Source organism: Condylostylus longicornis, unplaced genomic scaffold (assembly GCF_029603195.1).
Source record: "Condylostylus longicornis isolate FDR11 unplaced genomic scaffold, ASM2960319v2 ptg000014l, whole genome shotgun sequence".
Lineage (NCBI taxonomy): Eukaryota > Metazoa > Arthropoda > Insecta > Diptera > Dolichopodidae > Condylostylus > Condylostylus longicornis.
This window is the reverse complement of record NW_026577983.1, coordinates 664,008-686,701: the sequence shown is the minus strand read 5'-3', so window position 1 is coordinate 686,701 and position 22,694 is coordinate 664,008. Positions and strand designations below refer to the sequence as shown.

Here is a 22,694-nt window from a genome sequence, read left to right as displayed (position 1 = left end):
AAGTAAAGGGGTACGCATCAGTTACGCTAATACGATTTACATTTTATATATGTACATACATACGTCAAATACGTAAGTAAAATGCGCGAAAAGCTTTTCTATATAAAAAAAAATATTTATTTATTTATTTTTTTTTTTGCTTTATTCATCATAAATTTCAAAATGCGATGAACGCGATCGAAGATTTTCAATGTCAACAAAATAATGCGATTATTTTTAGAATAGGGAAAAATTATTTCTGCTTTACTTATGTATTTTTCTTTTCATTTTTTATTATTATTATTCTTTTGAAGAATTTAATGTATGTACAAGAAGAAAATTGTATAGAGAACAGAAATTGTCTCAATAAATTAGCAACCAAAGCTTTTCTATTGCGAAAAAAGTTAATATATGTATATGTACATGTATATATGTATGTTTTTTTTCATATATTAAAACAGCGTCGAGTCCGAATCAACTCAATTTGCTTAATGAAAAGACGATTCGATTATAATTTTTGTTTATATTGCCTCAAAATAAAATTGTTCTATATACCATTTTTAATATTGACGAATTTGGACGACATAAAACAGATTTTATGAAGATTTAGAATGAAAAATATTTTTTGATGTTGAAGAGAATCCAATACTCGTATGTGGAATATTTCAATAAAAAAAATTAAATGAATAGGTTTTTTTTAAAAAGTTTATTAAACTGCTCTGTCAAATTAAGTATATGCTAAGGTCTCAGACAGGTATGCAATTTCCGTTTGATTACAGGTTTTATATTTGAAATTAATGTATATACAAGAAATTACAAACTGTTTGATTACTAAATTGCATGCGATCATTCAATGCCATGGGTGCACGCTTGTGTATAAGCCTATGAAACACGAATAAGTTATCAAACAGTTGAAAAACTAAAAATTGTATGTCTGCCTGAACCCCTAATTTAGATCAAATTTATTTTGATAAAGTATAGTAATTAAAATTTGAAAATACAATTGGCAAATTTCTTTTGACACTGACTGTGCATTTTAAAGCATGATATTAATACAAAATTAATAAGAAATTGTGAGTTAAATAGCAAGAAAATTGCAGCAATACTTTACTATTTAGACAATTTAGCAATTACAATTAATTGGCTGAACTGATTATTTTTAGAGTATATTACAAATTTTTATAGCTTAAATTTGAATCTCAAATTATTTAGTTGTATAGATTTTTATCAAGGTGAAAATTTTATTAGAATATAGAAAATGTTAGGAAATTTTGTGTTATTTGCTGCGTTATAACAAAAAGAGAAAACGATAAACTAAATTAAAATTTTCTATAAAATTATGAAAATGAACTTACTACATTATTATTTTTGGTTAAATAATTATATATTTCAATTCTATATAGTGCACATACATATATTTAATAAGGAATTGTATTAAAGTATTTGCGAAAATATTCAAAATTAAATTTCTATATTAATTTGTTCTTATACAATTTTACTAGGTTTGAAAAAAAAAATTTTGTTCTTTTTTGTTTTTTTTTTTTATGTTTTAATTTCACTCAATTCTCAATTTGTTTTAGTGATCAGAGTGATTTTGAATATATTACAGGAGTCTTTTCAGTATGATTTTTGTTTAGCTTAAGTAAAGTTCACAACAAAAAGCATTAAATACAAAAGAACGTGTAAAATAGAATTACGGTTCGGGTAGTGTGCAAAAATTGTTATTTTTTGACAAAAAAAAAAATTAATTATATGAAATTAAGCGGTTTTAGATAGATAATAAGTGATCATTTTAAATAAAAATAATAGAAAAAAATAAAGAAAAAAATTAAATAAAAAGCGGAAAAATGTTATCGTATTCAATACCAAGTAAAATAATTGCTGCCGTAATTTTAACTTTAATTTTATGTAGTACAACAACAATTGTAAATGGTAGACCCGAACTGGAAAGTTTTTATGAAAATAATGGACCACTTCATTCGATGGGTTCCAGAGAACCAGGTATTGTCTATTAGTTTTTCCAGTAAAACTGTATACTTATTACATAATTTCGAGTATTCTGATGTTATTATCGAATTAATTATCGAACTTAGTTGCGTAAAATTTGAGATCATTGTATATATTTTGCATTTCCATACCATATTACAATCATTAATTATTTAATATTTAAGTGTTAATTTATTACAAAAGAAAAAAGGAAAAGCACACATAAGTGATGACCCAGTTAATTTGAAATAAATTCAAACCAAAATATGTAGCAAAAATTCAATGGAATTAAAATTAAGTGCCAAGGGTAGTTCGGACATTTCGAAATAAATAAAAATATATTAAAAAATTTTCATTTTTTTTTTATTAAACAAAATTAAAAAATAAAAACAAAATTTAAAACAAAAATTTTGTTTTTATTTCTATAGCTATTCTTTTTTCATTAATTAAAAAATTTAAAATAAAAAATAAGGCAAAAAAAATCATATACAAATTTATTATACGTATGCATGTGTATAGATAAAAATGTGTAGGCCTAATTAGAATTTTCAGATTGATTAATGAGTATAAGGTCCAATATCTAAGAAGAACGCTATAATGTCAATTATTGTGCGTGTGAGTGATTGAATAGTAAAGTAAAAAACATAAAAAAAAAGTAATGTTGTGGCGCCATTATTATTCTTAATATCAGCAATAAATTTATATAATTTAAATTCAAAAGAGGAAGTTTATTAAAATTATTTTAGAGGTTTATAGATTTGATTTGAACTCTTACGCCACCATAATAATAATGTTTATATAATTGCACATATTAAAACAAAAAAAAGAAACTAAATAATGTTTATATAATTAACAAAATAAAAAAAGCCCATTTTCTGTTTACATTTGCGGTTTATTTACTTGAAATTTTGTGGTATTTTTTTTTTTAAATTGAAATTTTACAAATATTTTATTTGTATACCTACATATATATTATGTATTTAAATGTGTTTTATTGAAAAAATTGTTGAATTTGAAAAAAAAAATTTCTAATTATTTAAATTTATTTTAGTCGAATTTTTAACAAGCTTCAAGTGTCTTATAGGGAAACAATATTCAATATTTTAAAAAAAAATTGCACAGTTTTTCTAAATATGCTTTGTCTTACTTACTTTTTCGCCCTAAATGGTAATTTCTAGCTTTAACTTTTATAATTTCAAATGAAAATCATTATGTGATCATGTATTCCGATCCAAATATATATTCTAATTCCAAATTTTGGAGCTTGGAAAAAATATTTCAAGCAATATTGTTATATCTAACCAATTAACCGATTTATCCAATATTTTATCAAATAACTCGTTTTTTAATTGCGAAGTAAATTTTTTTAAGTTTCAAATATTTTTTCTTAATTTTTTTTCAACAATTCAATGATGGTACCAGTAGCACTATCTGCAACGATAGAATTACTCTTCTCATCATTGAACTTTCTACAAAGATAGTAGAAAGTATTAGTAAAGTATGTTCTAATATTGAAAAATTGTTTTGAACTTGATAAAAATTGGACTTGATTTTATTTCTACTATTATAAAATTTGTTGCACCTAAATATAGGCAATATTTGAAATTTGTGGACTAATAATCGGCTTAGCAGCTGAGGGTATACACAAGTAATATTTTAAGTATTATTATTGCAAAATAAAATGTAATCGCCGGTTCATAAGAAATGGAATTCAAATTTGTATGAGTTAGAATTTTATGATACTTATGCATTCATAATTAGAAACATTTCTGAATATCTATACTATATTAAATACCAAATTAATTATAAAGTTAATTAAAAGACTTAATCGTTTTGAATTTCATTTTTTCTATAATAACATAAACATTAGTAGTAATTGATAACATACAATTAGTACGAAGCTGTTTAAAAAGTACTCTGTTAATTATTATTATTATTATTAGACTTTGCGGTTATGCGAACTTTTATACTAACTAACATTTGTTGCATAAGGCAGAATGATAACGGAAGATTAAAAAAATTTAATAATTCAATATATTTAAAAAATATAATAATTCAAGTTCATACTGTATGTAATAATTATTTTCGTAAATGTGCAACGTTCATTACTTAAAAATTTTCTATATGACATGCTATCAAATTAAATAAGAAGCAAACAAAAGCAAAAACCATCATCGTCATATTCAATTATTTGTTTTGAATTTTCGTTATAATTTACATTGAATTTTAAAATTATTTTAAGAACTAGTGACATAATAAAATTATATTATTTTTATTTATAACAAAATATGCATTAAATAATAATTATGCCAAAATAAACCCGATGAGTTCATATATGTAATGTATACATATAGGAATATTAAAAGAGAATAATGACTAATAATTTTAAATAAAATAAGTCATTTACTCTTTAAATATCAACTAAAATGAGGAAACTGATTTATACATAAAATTTTTATGACATTATAAATGACGATGTTTCACAAATTTATTCACTAAAGTTAAGATTTTTTTCTCTAGAAATTACTGTGGATTAAAGTTTTCTTAACATTTACTCTAACTGTTGTATGAATTTATGGTATTAACTGTTTTAAAATTCTTTTGATAATCAGGCATTGTGTTTTTGGTTTTTTCATGTAAAAAATGTACCCAATATTAATATAATTTTATTGTTTTCTTTTTCATTTGTAACAAAGTATTTAGAAAGAATACAACATTGTTGTTCTAAATCGAAAGGATAACAAAAATACCATACAAGTACTTAAAATGTTTATGTACAATTACACTTTAATTGCTTGTATAAATGATTTCTCCTCTTCTTTCATATATATTTGCTTTTACACTTCTCTTATGTGTACTCTCGATTATGTCTAAACGATTTCTTCTATAAAATGTTTTATAATAGGATATGCTCTATAAATTCTTTAGTACAAAAGATTATTAACATTATAGGCTTTGTTTTTTCCATTATGATATTATTTTTTAATAATTATCTTTTTCAAATTATATTTTAAATGTTTTCTTTTATAGAAACAAAAGCAAAATGAAAAAGTTAGAGAACATAAATTGCAAATTTTATTTTTGCGACCGACCTAAATTCTGTGATCTAAAAATAATAAACTAAACACCAAACTGGAAAAACTTTTTAAGAACTTTTATTGTTTTTAACAATAGAATGTTTTTTTACAATTTTTGTGTTTTTGTTTTTTTTTGGGTTGGATAAAAATTTTTTAATATTATATAAGTAGTTATTTTTCCTCAAAAACATAATGCTTGCTTTATTAGAAATTTTCGCTAATGCGCTTACATATAACTGTAACTATGAGAGCCGAATATTATCAACCAAATTGACTTGTTAATATCATTTTGGTCACTATGGTATCAACAGCATGACATGAAAACCATAACTCAATCGAAAATTTAAGATAACAATAAGAAATTTTAACAAGTTAATTAAACTTAGTCAGAAGTTTTTAAGGATTTTTGCAAAATGCATTTAAAAAATTATTAACACAACGACTTTAAAACAACCGTTTGACCTTCACATAATTCTCAACTTTCGTTAAAATTAAAGGAATTATTCTTTCTAACATAATGAAGGAGTATAAAAGTACTTGAAAAAAAACAAGTAGAATCAATGTTATCTGGAATCAAACGTTGGTTAATTTTTTATAGCGATTCCCGGTTTTTAAACAATCATACTATTTGTTTCAATTGTAAGATATTCACAGAAACGGCCACTCTAACTTTTATTTTTTTCGAATTTGCATGCCTTTTGCTTATTCTATTTAGTTAAGTAACAAAAATAAGTGATTGTGCAACAACGATGTGTTTTAAAAGTTTCTAACAAAATTTCTTCTCTATAACAAAAGAGAAGAACCATACAGTCTGATCGTGTATTTCGTTTTTTTAAACACTTTTTATTCTTTTCAAACTAGAATTATCAGTATTTTCTAACGGATATTTCACTTTTCAAATAAGATTACTTATTTTTCAATTGGATTCTTGCATTTTTCGCAAATTATCGGCTGAATATTTTACTCTCAAAAACTCAAAAGTGAATAAATTTTGTATGCATTTTAGAAAAAAACAGAAATACTTCTCACTCGAATATTACGTTGTACAAGTATATGAAAGCTACTCGCCTTTTTTAATTTTTCGAGTAAAATAGCGAGATAGACGATCAGGTCCATAATTGGAACAGAAATAATAAAAGTATATTCTAAACGAAATTGTATTTTTAGAAAGTAACTATAATATTTAAATTTTAAATTAAAAATGGTTAATTTGTCCTCTTAACATTTCAATTAACCCAATTATGTATTTGACAAAATTTTTTTCTTTTTATTAATGGTCAAAATCGAAAAAAATTTTAATGTCATTGAACATTTCACATATTTTTAAATTATTTAATTTGCATATTTTACTAGTCCATTTGCCTATACCTAATTAATAATTATAAAAAATAATGTGAAAATCGATTGAAATTAATTTAAAATAGACGAAAATAATTTTTCAAGAAATTTTCGTTTTCTAAATAATAAATTATTTATGTGCGTAAGATTTGAATGTGCGAAGTTAATTAATGAAATTGTAATTGATATTGAAAACATTACGCTATCGCAAGAATTGGAAAATCATAAATCATATGAAAGTATTCCCATGGAATAAATTTTAAATATAGTATACGTATGCATAATATGAGTTTTATAACACAAAATATAATTGGGGTTAGATTTCTTAACGATAATATTAAGATGAGCCAATTTGTACTCAAATTTTATTGAATATTCATTTTCATAATGAACATTGGCTCTAAAACAATTTTAATTTAAATATTTTAGATGATTTTTGAAATTTTTCACAAATCTTGTACATTATTGGTGATTAGCCTGATAATTAAACAAAAGTAGATTAGCGAAAAGTGAAAATTTAGCCTTTAATTTTCTGAAATATTTTGTGTGAAATGTAAGAATGACATGAAATTTTAAAGAACCTCAAAAATAATTACTGTAGAAAATTTCTTTATATTGGAATTAAGAAAACAAAAATTCAATTCATTAAATGAAATTCCTTAGCTTTATTCATACAGAATTTTATGAGAAGATTTTAAATGTAATTCACAATATTTCATTAATTTCACAATACGATGTTTCAACCACTTATAAGAAAGAATTTTAATTGAATTGAATTTCAAAATACAAAAAGAAAAATCTACTTTAATCTTTATAATGCTCTTTAGAATAAGTACTGGCTGTGTTTCTATAAACATAGATTAAGTCTATTTAAATTAATAACAATAAAATCATTATGAATAAAATTGATGAATGCTTTTTTTTAATTTTAGCAAATTGTAAGCTATTAAATAAAATATGTTATGATAATAATTTGTTTTTTTTTTTCTAGTTCTGGTACATACATATACAAACAAAATTATATATCTAACAATAATTTCATCTGTCGCGTAATCATCATTTTAAATATCGCGTAATCATTATTTTTAATGATAGAAGATTACAAAAAAAAAAAATTCAACATGAATGTAAAATTACTCTAGAATTAAAAAAAAGTTTTTCTGTTATTTATTTTATGCTTCAAAGGGTTTATTAATAGAAACCGAAAATTTGATTTTCAGAAACTTTTGATGCCATTGATAAGAAAAACTTTTTTTTTATTAATTTATGCGTTTTAGATTTATTTGTAAAACCTACTCCATTTAAATTATTGTTAAATTTTGCAATAAATTGAACAGGTTCTTTTGTGGATTTTTGTGTAGCTAAGAGATTTTTATGATTAGAATTTTTCGGTACAATTTATTTTAAAAGCTTGTACATGTGATGTTATTGTACAAGTTGCTGTATTCAGTACTATTGTTGCTTATACTGCTGTTACAATTTTTTGAATACTAAATAAAAACAAGCGTTTTTGGTATTATTTTGATAATTCTATTTTATATAGCTCGTCGAAAATTGAACAAAGAAAGGCTTCTTTGTTATATGGTTAAAATATCGCATAAAACTTTAATAATTCTGCAGTTTCGCTAGTCCGTTTAATAATTTGAGATTAATATCAAATTTTTAAATGGGGTAAGCATTAGAAATGTTGAATTCAATTTTCGGTAATTAATTTTATTTATATTGTATAATCTACATACATATATTGTAAGAAATTGAGTCGTGTAAGTAGGATCAATGTAAGGTTGTAAGTTTTCATGGTCCGTAAAATTTTGCTAAAATTTCTTTAAACAACTTGTATTCTTTAAGCAAATTTGAAAAAACTCATGTAAATTCTTAAATCTAAAATTTTTGAGAGCGCCAATATCGGCTTACCATTTGTAAGAAGTATTACCACAAGAAATTGATTTTAGTGTTGTCATACTGTTACTTACTTTTCTTTAAATATTTTTGAGAATAAAAATTTGTTTTTGTGGCGCTTTACATCTCTTTTCCTCTTTTAATTTTCTTTACATTAATTGTACAAAATTAAATGTACAATGATGACTATGCTTTTTTCTTACCATATCACCCTAATTTTCAAATCATATAATTGAAGTAATCTTCCAAAAAAAAAAAGATTTTATCTCGTTTAGAGTATACTATTTAGGTGACATATTTAATTATATTAGCAAAATATTACAGTGTTCTATATTATTATTTTTAAAATTAATAGTGTTAGCAAAATTTGATGTTATAGCAAAAACAAAATAATAATTACTTTAACAAAAATGAAAAGAAAAATTAAAATTAGTAAAAAAAAAAAGCAAAAGGGAATAAAAAATAAAAAAATTAAATTAAAACCATTTTTTTTTTTAACATTTTTAGTGAATTGTTTAAGTGAAAGTTGTAATTTTAGCCACATACCTATATACTATTTATTATTAGCAGACAACCTTGACGTACTTAATTTGATGTAAAGATTTTTTCCTAGAATAATGAAAATGATTAACCCATTCAACAAAAAGCGTATGATGTCAAAATGTGTCATCAAAACATGCGAAAATTATTTTTGTTTTTTTTTTTTTGTGAATTGGATTTTGGCCAATTTTTAAAGCAAATTAAATTTATTTAAAAAAACACATGTATACAAAATTATTTTGTTCAAATATAAAAAGAAAATTTTTCTTTTTTAAATATGAATTTTTCGAATAATATTTTTAATATTATCGCACTAAAAATATTTTTACATTGAAGAATTTTGTATGATTTTTAATTTAATATTGTTGTTTTTTTCATTTTCTGGGAAATCAACGAACTTTATGGAACTTTTTATATAGTCATGCATAAGAATTTTATTTTTCTGATTAAGTTTTTTTTTTGATAATACATAATAATAATTGTATATACATATATGTAATAATATATTTGTTTTGTTAAAATTTTAATTTTATTTCCGCTAAATTTATTTTGATTTGAATATTGTTTTTCTTTTTGGTTGACGAAAAGAAGAAAATCGCGTAATTTTAAACTTTAATAGGTGGTATATAAATTTTGTTATAAAATTGTCAAATAACAAAATTTTATGAAAAAATTATTAATAGTATTAAATAATTTGTTGGGTCCGAATAAGCACATACTTTTTAAATATTTTATTTGAGTAAAAATCCAAAGAATATTTTGTGGGCAAGAAAGGTATTTCATGAATATAGCACATTAATTAAAATGATGGTTATGAAAAATGTTACAATAAATACGTAAGTTGAGAAATGTTCTATGCCCATAACACAAAATTGTTAGAACTTGTATTTTAAAAATTTTATTTTGGTGCAAAAAAATCGAATGCATTACGATATAAAAACAAAATATTATTAAAGAAGAGCGAACACAATAATATTTTTTAAAAACAAGTTCATGTTATGTATAAATCGGTTCTAAAAACAAAGTTTGGTTACGAAATCATATTGCATATACCTAGGAGGAAATACAAAATTATAATTCAAAGCAAAAATATAGATTAGAAAAACATTGAAATTGATATTTCACTTAAGATAAAGTAGTATGTATGTGCAATTTTCCGTACCTTTAAATAATATTTTGTAGTCGGATCATGTAACTTGTTACTTTTTTGGTATTATTAAAGTATGATAAACTTCATAATATTTCTACTTATTTTAGAAAAAATCGCCGACAAAAGATTAACATTTTTCAAAATTTGTGGATTCGGAGGTTAAACCAAATGTGTAATTATTACTTACATTACTTGAAATATTGAGGATGTGCGGCTTATTACATATCACCAGTGGGCATTGGTAAAATACATATGTATATATGTTATGTACATCTTTACGTTCTAATATTGGAAATGGAAGTATAAATTCACTATGCGTGAACATTGAGTTCCTTTCAAATTTAAGATAGGCATTCTAGAATTGCTAATAACATCTGAACAAAAAAATAATTAATGCCTATTTAATATGATTTTGTATATAGATGAATCTATAAAAATTTCTATAAAGCATCATATTATAAAAGTTCATTAACATTTAATTTTGAAGTTAAGGATGAAAATTTTATTTTTTTGCGATAAAATAATTTTTATAAATTTTTAATGGGTTATTAAAAATAGAAATATCTTTATTCCAGTCCTATATTTTATGTGTAGAATTTATTTTCGAGTTAAATTCGCCAAACCATTTATTCCATTTGACTTATTAATCAAAAGAGACATAAAGATTATTAAAATTTACAAATAATAATTAATATTAAGTATTTTGCTTCTCTTAATACTGAAATTTATTGTGCGAAATACAAAAATTATTTTTTTAATTAAAAAGATTTAAAATAAATGAAATTTTATAATTTTTTTTTTCAGCAATTTAAATAAGTTGTTCTTAAGGTGGTTGTATAAGTAATGAATGAAAAAAGTACATTAATATTTTGTAGCATTAAAAATTTCTGTCGTGACTTATTTACATAACATGTATATAAATCCCTCGATGTGTATGTTTATATATTTATTGCGTATCTAAAAATATTTGCAATAAAACGTATAGAAATATTTCGGGATGGTTCTAATGAAAATACTCTTAGTATATGAGAATCTATGTAAACTCTTAGTAAAGGAGAAATGTAATTAAATAATGCAGGGTATTCTGAGAAGCATATGATGTACAGCAGTGATGTTTACTGTAACAATTAAGAACTACAATTGTAAATAAAAGTCATTGATTAACACATTAAATATTTCGAAGTTTTTACGATATAAATCAGCTTTTTACGATGTATTAACTTATTGAAGTGACAAGTCTCCACAAATAAGCCATTATAAAGAGATTTTTAAGGTGTATAGTAAATATGTTCTTATAAGTTATTTTATTTATAAGTTATAAGTTATTTTGATTTTGAAATATAATCGTAAAAACTCGCCGCGAACTGTATTCATTTATGATGTAATTTTTATGTAGAGAATTTTAAAAATGCACTTAAAGTATTGAAACGCGAATAAGAATTTCAAAAACACTCTTCGTATTTATGTACGTATAGACGTAATTAAATTTATTTTTTAACATTTTATATACATATACACACATATCAAGTTTGTACTTTGCAATTATTTGCATGATATTATTTTATGCAATAACGTATGTAGCAGCTATAAGAATTAAAATAAAATCAATGTAATGGTTCTACATAATTTATACTCAATTCCATACTTATGTATATTTAATAATAAATATTATATATGCATATCACAATATTTAAATAAAGAAATAAAATAATTACATATAACAATAAAAAAATGTCAGGATATTTTAAATTTTGCATTTGCATCAATAATTTTATTGTTAGCTTAATTTATTTGTACGACTTTATTTTAATGTTGCATGAAATCAAATGAATATTTCAGAAAAGGAATAATTAATATTATGATTTATTTCACAAATATATGCAAGTAATTGAACATACATACACAATTATGCAGGTAAATAAAAATATATGTAGATATGATATTAAAATTTAAAATTTAATTTTTAACCTCAATATTCTAACCATTCAAAATTAATATAAGTGTACGAAGGTAATTTGATTCACATCTTAATATTTCCTTATGTTGTAAAACAGATCATCTTTAGTAGATTCAGACTATTGCTTACTCAATAAAATTTAGCTTACATTTAAATATTTTTACAATATTCTTACATATTATAAATATTTTAAACCTTAGCAATTTATTAACTTCAAAACAATTTTATTAAGAAGTTTATGAATTTATTAAATGAGAAATTGTAAATTTATGCGAAAAATCGTCTAGAAGAAATGTTTAAAATTTTTCCAATTTTTTTTATATTGTTCTTTTTTCACAATCAAATAAATCTTGTTAACGCGTTTAAGTATTTTTTGAATAAATTAGCAAAACAAATAAGAAACAAGAAGTTGAATGAAAATTTGGTATTTTTTTTAACTTTTATCGCTTATTCTATACATAAAGAATTTTTGTAAAATTTTCAATATTTCGTTTGTGTGAAATATCCTTGTGTTGTAAGCAGTAGAAGTATCTATGAAAATAAAAAAATCTCAAAAGTAGAATAATGAAATTATGCAGGTTTGAAATTAATGTGTAAATATTTATATTAAGTATGCATAAACGAAGAAAATCACTGAGTCTTTAGCTAGATTAGGCTCTAAATTTCTAGATAAAAGTCAGTCCTCATAACGCAGAGTCGTAATTTACTCAAAACACTTGGAATATGCCTATGTGAATTGTTAGGTTAAAGTAATTGACGTTCGATTTGATGTTAAATAAAAACGGTCGAACATCTCTATATATAACATTTACATAAGTAAGTATGCATTTACAAAGCAACTTGTATACGCTTTTAAAATTATTTGCAATTTTGAATACACACATACATATTTGATATATAAAAATTATTTTCTGGTTCAAGTTATAATATTAAACAGTGAAAATAGTTTTGAGTGTAAATATTTTTATGATTAGGTTATTTTGATTTCGTTATAATAAAGGCACATTGACCGCATATACATACATATGTATATATACGTACATTTAAACAAACATTCCAAAAAATTTCATTCTATTTAGTGATTGTTGACCCTATTAGGCAATATTGTTATGGTTAAAAGATTTTAGATGAATATTTTGAATACCTATATCCTTATATGGTTCATTAATCGTTCATTGTCTATAATTCTATAATTTTGGATTGAAATTTTTCAAATATTTTTACAAATATATTTCGTTAAACTTGTAATTTTAAAAAATTAAAAACATCTTTTCTATATATGAAACATTGTTTTTTGTTATACGAATTCTAATATAAAATTATAATAAAGCATTTTACCTTAAAAAAGTTTAATAGAGACATAAAAAGTAGGAATGTTTTTTCCTTCAATTAACAACTTTGATATTTTCCTAATTTCATATACTCACACGTATGTACCTATATATTATAATACTAAATATTGTAATACTATATATTGAAATAAATAAATAGGGCAAAAGCAATCCTACCTTGTATTTATTATAATATATTGAACAGAATGAAAACCTTTAAAATAAAATTATATTACATCAAGAGGTTCAGGGTTAACTTGTATTTTATAAATAAATAACAATCAACGGAATGACATGAAAAACAATCATTCTTTTTATATTGATTACAAATTTACTTTTATATTCTATGGAAATCCAATTTTTTTGATGAATTTTTGATATATATATGTTTTTTTTTTCTTCCTGTACAAAAATATTTATATTACATATGTATAATGTGTATTGTGTATATGCAGTGGCGGATCTATAAATATGCAGATTCGGACTCAAGTAGCAATAAAATTGGGTTCCAAATGATTCAGCTTAATTTTGAAATATATACAATTTCGAATCGATATGGTTTATGTAGTATACTTAAATCACTATGTGTGAAAATTGTATAATATAGAAATTAAAGTTAAAAGTCCTTAGAAACAAAAAATAATAAAGTTTCTTAATGATACTTGCTGGAAGAAAAATTTGGCGAAAGCCATATAATATAAGCTTTGTATAAAAATTTAAATAAACAGAAGTTTTCTTTTTAGTTCTCAATTTTAGTTTACAATTTAATTTACAAGGGGCGACTCATCGAAATTTGTTGTCAATAAGCCCTTTTCTCTCTGCTTCTCCATACAAAAAAATTGTGGTATTTTCGGCGAAAGCCATATAATATAAGCTTTGTATAAAAATTTAAATGAACAGAAGTTTTCTTTTTAGTTCTCAATTTTAGTTTACAATTTAATTTACAAGGGGCGACTCATCGAAATTTGTTGTCAATAAGCCCTTTTCTCTCTGCTTCTCCATACAAAAAAATTGTGGTATTTTCATCTATGGCTTTATTCCGCCCCTGTGTGTATGCATATTTCATTTTTGTATAAACTTATTTATCTTATATGATTATTTTATCTTTTATCTCTATTTATTATTTATTGGTTTTTCTCATTTTCTTTCTTTTTCATATTGTATGCTTTTAGGTGATGAATTAATAATAAAAGATGTATTGAGGAGTCCATATAGAAGAGAGAATTCAAATAATAGCATTAAATTTCATTATCCGATAAAAAATCGAATTGTAACATATATTGAGCTTGGATCAGATAGTGTAAGTTTTTATTAAAAATATTATACATATTCTATATATACATAAAATTATATTAAAATGTAAATATATTTATAAAATATAAAAAGGTGTGAGTTTGTATTTGATATTTTATGAGAAAACTATGATACAATTTCAGTTTTTACATAAACATTTGGTGTGCGTGCGGTAATTTAATAAAATTGAATAAGCGTATTTAATTTCAATATTAATAAATTTTAGGTTTTTTTTCAAATATCTTTATTATCTTCTTATTTTAAATTTAAATATTTTTAACTAAGATATTTTTTACTTCTATTTAATTTTAGAATGTTGGTTTCGAGTTTTCTCTTGGAGTAACAGATGAAGAAGAAGGTGGCTTTTTAACTGGCACTGTTACAGCATTAGAACCAAAAAGTTTTGATTTTAAAATATCAGTTTATGGTTTTGAACGAAACGAGGATACAAAATATCTTGATTCAATTTTAATACCAAAATTAGTTTATCAATCAAAAGTTGAACCAAATCATATTGAAGATAATTATTTTGATGAAATTGAAAATGATGAAGATAATGTTGTAGTGATTGGAAACAGACAACCAGGTAAATTAAAAGAAATAATTTTAAAAATGACATTAAGTTTTTTAGTTCTGTTTTAAAGTATAAAATCGTAACAACAAAAAATAATTTAAATAGTTTATAAAATACCTAAAACTTTTATCTGAAATTAATTAAAAATTTTGTTTATAATCATAATTTGAAATAGATTTTTGTTTATTTCTGGAATATTTAAAAAGAAATTCATATTAATTTTTAAGTAAATGGAAATTTTAAGTATCTAAATTAAATAATTTGCGTGTTATATTCAAAAAAAAAAAATTAAAAATAGAAAATTATAATTAAGTATGTAAAAAATAAACAAAAAATCTCTTTTCTACATTTCAAATGGAAATTGTATTGAAAACATTAAAAGGAAATTTAGATTTTTCATGTAATCATGTATAAACTATCAAATGAATATTAAAATTGATATTGAGACTGAGATATTTGAAATTTTACTAATTCTAAAGTGGTTTTAAATTTATTAAAATTTGTTTTTTTTTTTCATATATTTGTACTTTCATTTTATTCATAAGGCCATTCATAAAATTGAGAATTAAAATACTTTAAGGAAGTAATAAACTATACTCGTGGTAATAAATAATCAAAGCATCTTCATACAACTGCAAAACAGAAGAATGTGTGAGCCGCAGAAACGTCATCTCGTGATGCACTCAAACCAGTAAACTATATTGCATTCTACCCGTACATACTCTGAAAGGGAAATTTCGGGGTATGAAGACATTATCAGGAAATTATTCACCACATTGCTCTTCTGCAGTAATCGACATAACTACGTGTAATGTTTACAGGAGGTGGATTCGATCATTTTCGATAATTAGGAGAATAAATTTTAATAGAATATTGCCTATTATAATATTGCGTAAATTTTTATTGTAGTGAAGTACTAAAAATAACAAGAAGTAGTTCAATTTTTTTTTCTATACTCGTTGCATTTGCTAAGTTATCCTTGCATTTTGAAGTTGTATGAAGATGTTTTTATTATTTATTTCTATAAGAATTTTTCAAAAAAAAAAAAAATAAAAGAAACTACACGTTGTTATTGTTTGTGTGTAAGTAATGTAAGTACAATTACAGTCTAATAAATTAGTCTTTTATATTTGATCTGAATTTATATAAATATTTTGAAAATTTCAAAATTATTGATAGAATTCTATTTCATCATTCAAATTAATATTCATTCCAGTAATAACCACATAAAGGCAATATTATCTACCTAGATACATATTATATTATAAGAATATATATATATATATATAATTGATACAAATCAATTATAATGTTCACATATTTACATATTATTCAATTGATTATTTGAAATTGAAATTCATATATTATAAAAAATTGTAGTTTTCAATTGAAGCGATTGTTTTTCTCAATTTTATTAATATTTTTTTATTTCTTTTCTTTGATATTCAAGGTGAATTTACATAAATGAAAATACAGTAAAACTCTTTAATATTTTATTTCTATTTTTTCCTGGTGTATTATCATAACGGTACAAGAACCGTAAATCCTTGAAATTCTATCTTGAATGTTATTTAATGTTAACGTTCATGATTTTATATTCTTTCATATATTAAAGGAAAAAATTTAAATTAGTTCTGCGCAAATGCGAAACGATTTAATAATAGTTTTTGAGAAAATGTTATTATTCATAAATTGAAAACGCTATATTAAATATTGTGTAGCAACAATGTTGCCATTGAATATAACAACATAATTTGTCAAATTGAAATATTTTTGTTTTTATGTCAAATTTTATTTCGAAAAACAATTTTAATTTCAATATGACATTTCAAAAATGAATGTTGTCATATATTTTGGATAAGTTAAAAGATCCTGTCGGAAAAATTGTACAAAAATCTAAAGTAAAAATTTATTATTTTGAAATTTTAAGAAAATTGAAGTAAAAAATTTTTGACTGTTTCTGAAATTTTCTTCTGTTTGACTGTATTTTGACAATAAATTTAAATAAATTTTAATTCTCCTTTTTATTTTAAAAGAGATTCATATCAGATCATAAAATTTATAGAAACTTATTATTATGCACATATTTATTTATTTATTTATATGCCGAAAATAGCTACATATGTACATACATATATAAAAATGTTATAAGAATATTACAGTGTTCTTGAGTTAATGCAAAAATTTTTCAAATGCAAGTACATACATGTTGGTTTTATACATTTATACATACATATATTATATTAAATGAATATATGTATAAAATTAACAAAATAAACGTTTTTACAAAAATAAATAGACGGTAAATATGTATACAAAAAAAAAATAATAACCATTAATAATGATTATGTGTCTACTTAATAAAATTTTATATTTCATATTTAAAATTTCCGGAAATATATACATACATACATATTTGTATATTTTCTTTAAATTTGTATAACAATTCTAAATAGCATAAAGTAGCAGAAACGTTTAGAAAAAAATTAAAATAAAAAATAATAATTATTTTTTTTTTTAATTAAATAACAGAATAAATAAAAATTCTTGTTAAAGAGATCACATTTATAATGTTGTGTGAAGAGATAGCTACTTAAAAAATTAAGTAAACGCTTTCAAGAGCCACTCAAAAGGCATTTTTATTAAGTATATCCTATTTTTATTACGAATTACAAGAAAAATGAAAAAAAAAGAAAAATATTTTTAGAGGTTAAAATTCATTTATTGCTTGTATGTAAGTGTGCATTTTGGTTGGAACATAAGAAAAAATTTGTTTAAAAAATTTGAATTTTACATTTTTATAAATAGAAAATTTTTATATATACCTATATTTGAAAGGAAATAGAGAATAAGGACGAGGAAATTATTTTCTTAAACAAGTGTTATTAGCATGTGAGGAAAATTGTAAAGAAAATTTTGTTGCATAGATATATTTTTTTTTACTATAAAATTTGTTCAAGGAGATCTAAATATTTAGGCTATTTATAAATAGTACATATTTTATCTTACTTTAGATTGTAAAATAAATTCTATAACAACACCAATTCGTGAAATTACTCGTAAATGTTAAGTATATTTAAGTTTATACAGATTCGCCCTATTTCTTAGTTACGGATCAGTATAAGCTAAATAGGTGAATTTAATAAATTTATTAAAGCAATTATTATAAAACTATCAATTCTAATTTGTTTTAATTTAAAACCGGTAAAACCAGCAATGGCACGATTAGATTTTTCAATTAACACAGAAATTGTCGAATATAAAATTGTTTATAACTTAATAAAAATATTATCTAAATTTTTTTATAAAATATTGAATTTTTATTTTCTTTTTCTCTCCAAATAGGTGACCATTTACTTTATACGGAAAAAAAATCATCTGGTCTTTCTGATACACGAACAGATCATTCAGTGACATTTTATTATATTGATAATAATTACATTACATGTGTAATTTTCACAGCCTTAACAGTAAGTGTTGTATTCGAAAAAAGAAAAATTGAAACAAAAAATTCCTTGTACAAAATGATTAAAATTTTTCTATTTATTATTATTGTTTTTAGTCAAGAACAGCAACAGCAACATATTCCAAATTAACTCCACATTCTTTAAAAGCTACAATAAATGATGTTTCATTTGAATTAAATGCAAATATGGAAGTTTATGGATTTTTACCTGATGAGAGACCAGATAATTATATACCACCATTACCAGATTCTGCTTTCGATTTAAGTTTAGATGGTGTTAAGCTATTAAGTTTAAGTAATGATGTTGAAGTAATTGAAACACTAGATGGTAATATTTTACCACCAGAAAATTTATGTAGTAGTTCTAATATTCTTAAAATTTCAATATTCAATATTTTAGGTTTATATTTGATTTTAACATTGTATTATTAATTTAAAAAAAAAAAGAAAATTAATTATTTACTAATTTTAGTTTAAAAAAATTAACGCACATTTTGTATAAATTTTGATATTTTAAAGAATTTTTTAATTGTATAACAAAATATAGTTAAGATCCACGAATATTATACTCGTATGTGTATACGTATAAGTTTTGTAAAAATTTGATGTCTGATAATCATTTATGTTGTTGTTGTTCTACAGTGATCTTGAAATTTTTTTAATTTTTTCTTTTTTTTTTTTAATTATTAATTATGTATATGGGAATGAATTATGGTTTACCTATTTCATTTCTTCTTTTTTTAAATTATAAGTTAAGTGTATAAAATATACGCAAACATATTTTCAATTGCATATTTAATTTTCTTTTTCAAAACTAACTATATATGTTGTAAATTAATTAATTTTATAATTAAGGAATAAGCGAATCTAAAATAAAATATAATGTTTAAATAAGAGTTTGTGGTTTACATTTGCGGTTTTTATTATTTCATATTTTTTATTACTCTTTACGAATTAATTAAAAATGTTATATGCGTACGGCGTACTTATTTAGTATTATTAATTTGTGCTTGATATGTATAGTATAGAATAATGTTGAATATTTTAAACACAAATTTAGTGCATATCTAGTTAATTTAAAATGAAATATTAATTTAAATTCTGTAATTTATTGGCAATTAGAAGCCCCTAGTGCGAATCGCACTAATTTCAAATATTTTTGAAAACAAATTTTTAAAAACAAATCTAAGAGACTTCGTAGAGTCCATTCTCAAATAATTTGTTTCTGTTTTTCAAATAACTAATTCTGTTATTAACTAATTATGTTTTTGATTTTTTTTAATTTGATATAACAATCCAACTTAGTGTAATAAATTCTTTGTACCATTCTGCTTATTTCTCAAATATAAAAGCCATGTTATTGAAAATATTTTATAAAATTCTTGATTCAACTTTTTCATCCAATTTATTTTCAAAGAAATTATAGTAAAATCAACGTATGAAATTATAGTTAAATATTAAACAAATTATAAAATCAAAGACATAGGACTTCATAATTTTGTTGAATTATGTATCAGAACATTTTCTTATAATAAAGTTGGGTCAAACCAATGGTTTGTATTGTAGCACTTTTCCCTTCAACAAGTGAAAATTCTGCTTTTAAATACAGTCTATGTATATAGCTATCACACTATTAAAATTATTTTCATTCATATACAAAACTATTTCTAGGATTGCATATATTTAGGATGACGCATATATGCAGTCTTTGAAATAAAGCAAAAATTAATATAATAAAGTTGGGTCAAACCAATGGTTTGTATTGTAGCACTTTTCCCTTCAACAAGTGAAAATTCTGCTTTTAAATACAGTCTATGTATACCTATCAAACTATTAAAATTATTTTCATTCATGTACAAAACTATTTCTAGAATTGCATATATTTAGGATGACGCATATATGCAGTGTTTGAAATAAAGCAAAAATTAATATAAAAAGGGGTTAACATAATGCTCGATTTTAAGGGTTAATTGTGTGAGTTAAGAGAAATAATTATATTTTTTAATTTCATGGAATTTACCGTTAGCTTTTTGCGTTTATAAAAATTTGGAAAAGCTTGCGGTTTTGGAAATATAAGGTGTCAAAAATTCAAATTTTACAAATTTCAAGAGGTGATAACTTGAGATGGGGTGGAGATGGAAAAAAATTTTCTTCTAACGAAATGAACTATTTGTTAATGTCTAAAAGCCCATAAAATTTCAAGCTTCTACAGGCTGGGGTCTAGAAGAAAAATGACATCAAAAATTTGGCAAAAAAGGACTTTAGATAACGGTAAATTTGAACGGCCATTTTGTTTTTCTAAAGTTTAACTATAGTATAACGCGCTAGGGGAAGCAAGCCACTGCCTTTCTGCGTTTGCAAAATTTCAAAAATGCTTATGGTTTCATTGCAACAAATATTTAAAAAAGGCCATTTTTAGGGTTTTGGGGGGGTATAACTTCTAGAGGGGGGGAGATAGGTAAAAATTTTGTTCTACGGAAATAAGTTTCTAGTAAAGATCTATGTACGTATGAAATTTCAGCTTTCTATCTTAAAGGGTGTAGAAGTTTTGTAAACAAAAAAAGTGTCCACGGACGGACGGACGGACAGAGTGAAACTAATAAGCACTTTTTTCAAAAAATTTTTTGGAAAAGTGCTAAAAAGGGGTTAACATAATGCTCGATTTTAAGGGTTAATTGTGTGAGTTAAGAAAAATAATTATATTTTTTAATTTCATGGAATTTACCGTTAGCTTTTTGCGTTTATAAAAATTTGGAAAAGCTTACGGTTTCGGAAATATAAGGTGTCAAAAGTTCAAATTTTACGAATTTCAAGAGGTGATAACTTGAGAGGGGGTGGAGATGGAAAAAAATTTTCTTCTAACAAAATGAACTATTTATTAATATCTAAAAGCTCCTAAAATTTCAAGCTTCTACAGTCTGGGGTCTAGAAGAAAAACGACATCAAAAATTTGGAAAAAAAGGACTTTAAATAACGGTAAATTTGAACGGCCATTTTGCTTTTCTAAAGTTTAACTATAGTATACCGCGGTAGGTGAAGCAACGCACTGCCTTTCTGCGTTTGCAAAATTTCAAAAATGCTTATGGTTTCATTGCAACAAATAGTTAAAATAGGCCGTTTTTAGTGCTTTGGGGGGGTATAACTTCTAGAGGGGGGGAGATAGGTAAAAATTTTGTTCTACGAAAATAAGTTTCTGGTAAATATCTATGTACGTATTAAATTTCAGCTTTCTATCTTTAAGAATGTAGAAGTTTTGTAAACAGACACACGGACGGACGGACGGACGGACGGACGGACGGACGGACGGACGGACGGACGGACGGACGGACGGACGGACGGACGGACGGACGGACGGACAGAGTGAAACTAATAAGCACTTTTTTCAAAAAATTTTTTGGAAAAGTGCTAAAAAGGAATTTACATAATATATGTATATATGTTTTGTTTTTGCAAAAACAACTTGCATAAATTGCATATAGTTGAATTGAAATCAAGGTGCTTTTTTTATATTTTTTGTTTTCTTATAGGAAATATAAAACTATTGAAAATATTTTTAATAAATTAAATTATCATTAAATTGCAATTTTTCAAGTAAATGTTCTGATGAAAAAATCATTCCCCAGTCTTTTACATGCATAGTAAAAATAAATCGAAAAATATTCAAAGAAATTTAAATTGTCATCCATTTTGAAATTTATTTATTACACATGATTTAGTCTGGAAAATAATGTAAAGCAGAGTAGGAAAATAAGTAAACAAATGGTTGGGATCCGAAAAAAACATTAGAAAAATTAAAAAATCTAGAAAATAAATGGTATAGTAGTGGTATAGTAGTAAGAAAATTATATTAAGTTCTTATAACTTCTTTCAAAGTTGTATGAGAAAATGTCTTCAGAAAAATTAATTTTAAGGACGAATAATTTGAAAAGCAACAAGAAAGCCGATTAATGCCACTTGCTTATTTATATTATTACATTATTGACTTATTTAACGAAAAGTTGGAAAGAACCCACTATAAACTTAATAAAGATGAAAATCTTAATTAAATTTATAGGGACCTCATAAGTTTATCTACAAGCATAAAGATGAAGAAGCAGGTAGTGT

General features: G+C 23.2%; 1 protein-coding gene across 1 annotated transcript; it reads left to right on the top strand.

Annotated features, from left to right (window-relative positions):
- The first annotated feature begins 1,573 nt into the window (after nucleotides 1-1,573).
- On the top strand, nucleotides 1,574-19,476 carry LOC129605799 (uncharacterized). Its single transcript, XM_055515749.1, has 5 exons — nucleotides 1,574-1,980; nucleotides 14,430-14,557; nucleotides 14,863-15,136; nucleotides 18,470-18,594; nucleotides 18,687-19,476. The coding sequence occupies exons 1-5, from the start codon at nucleotides 1,827-1,829 to the stop codon at nucleotides 19,020-19,022; spliced, it is 1,017 nt and encodes a 338-aa protein (XP_055371724.1). The 5' UTR covers nucleotides 1,574-1,826; the 3' UTR covers nucleotides 19,023-19,476.
- Nucleotides 19,477-22,694: the final 3,218 nt, after the last annotated feature.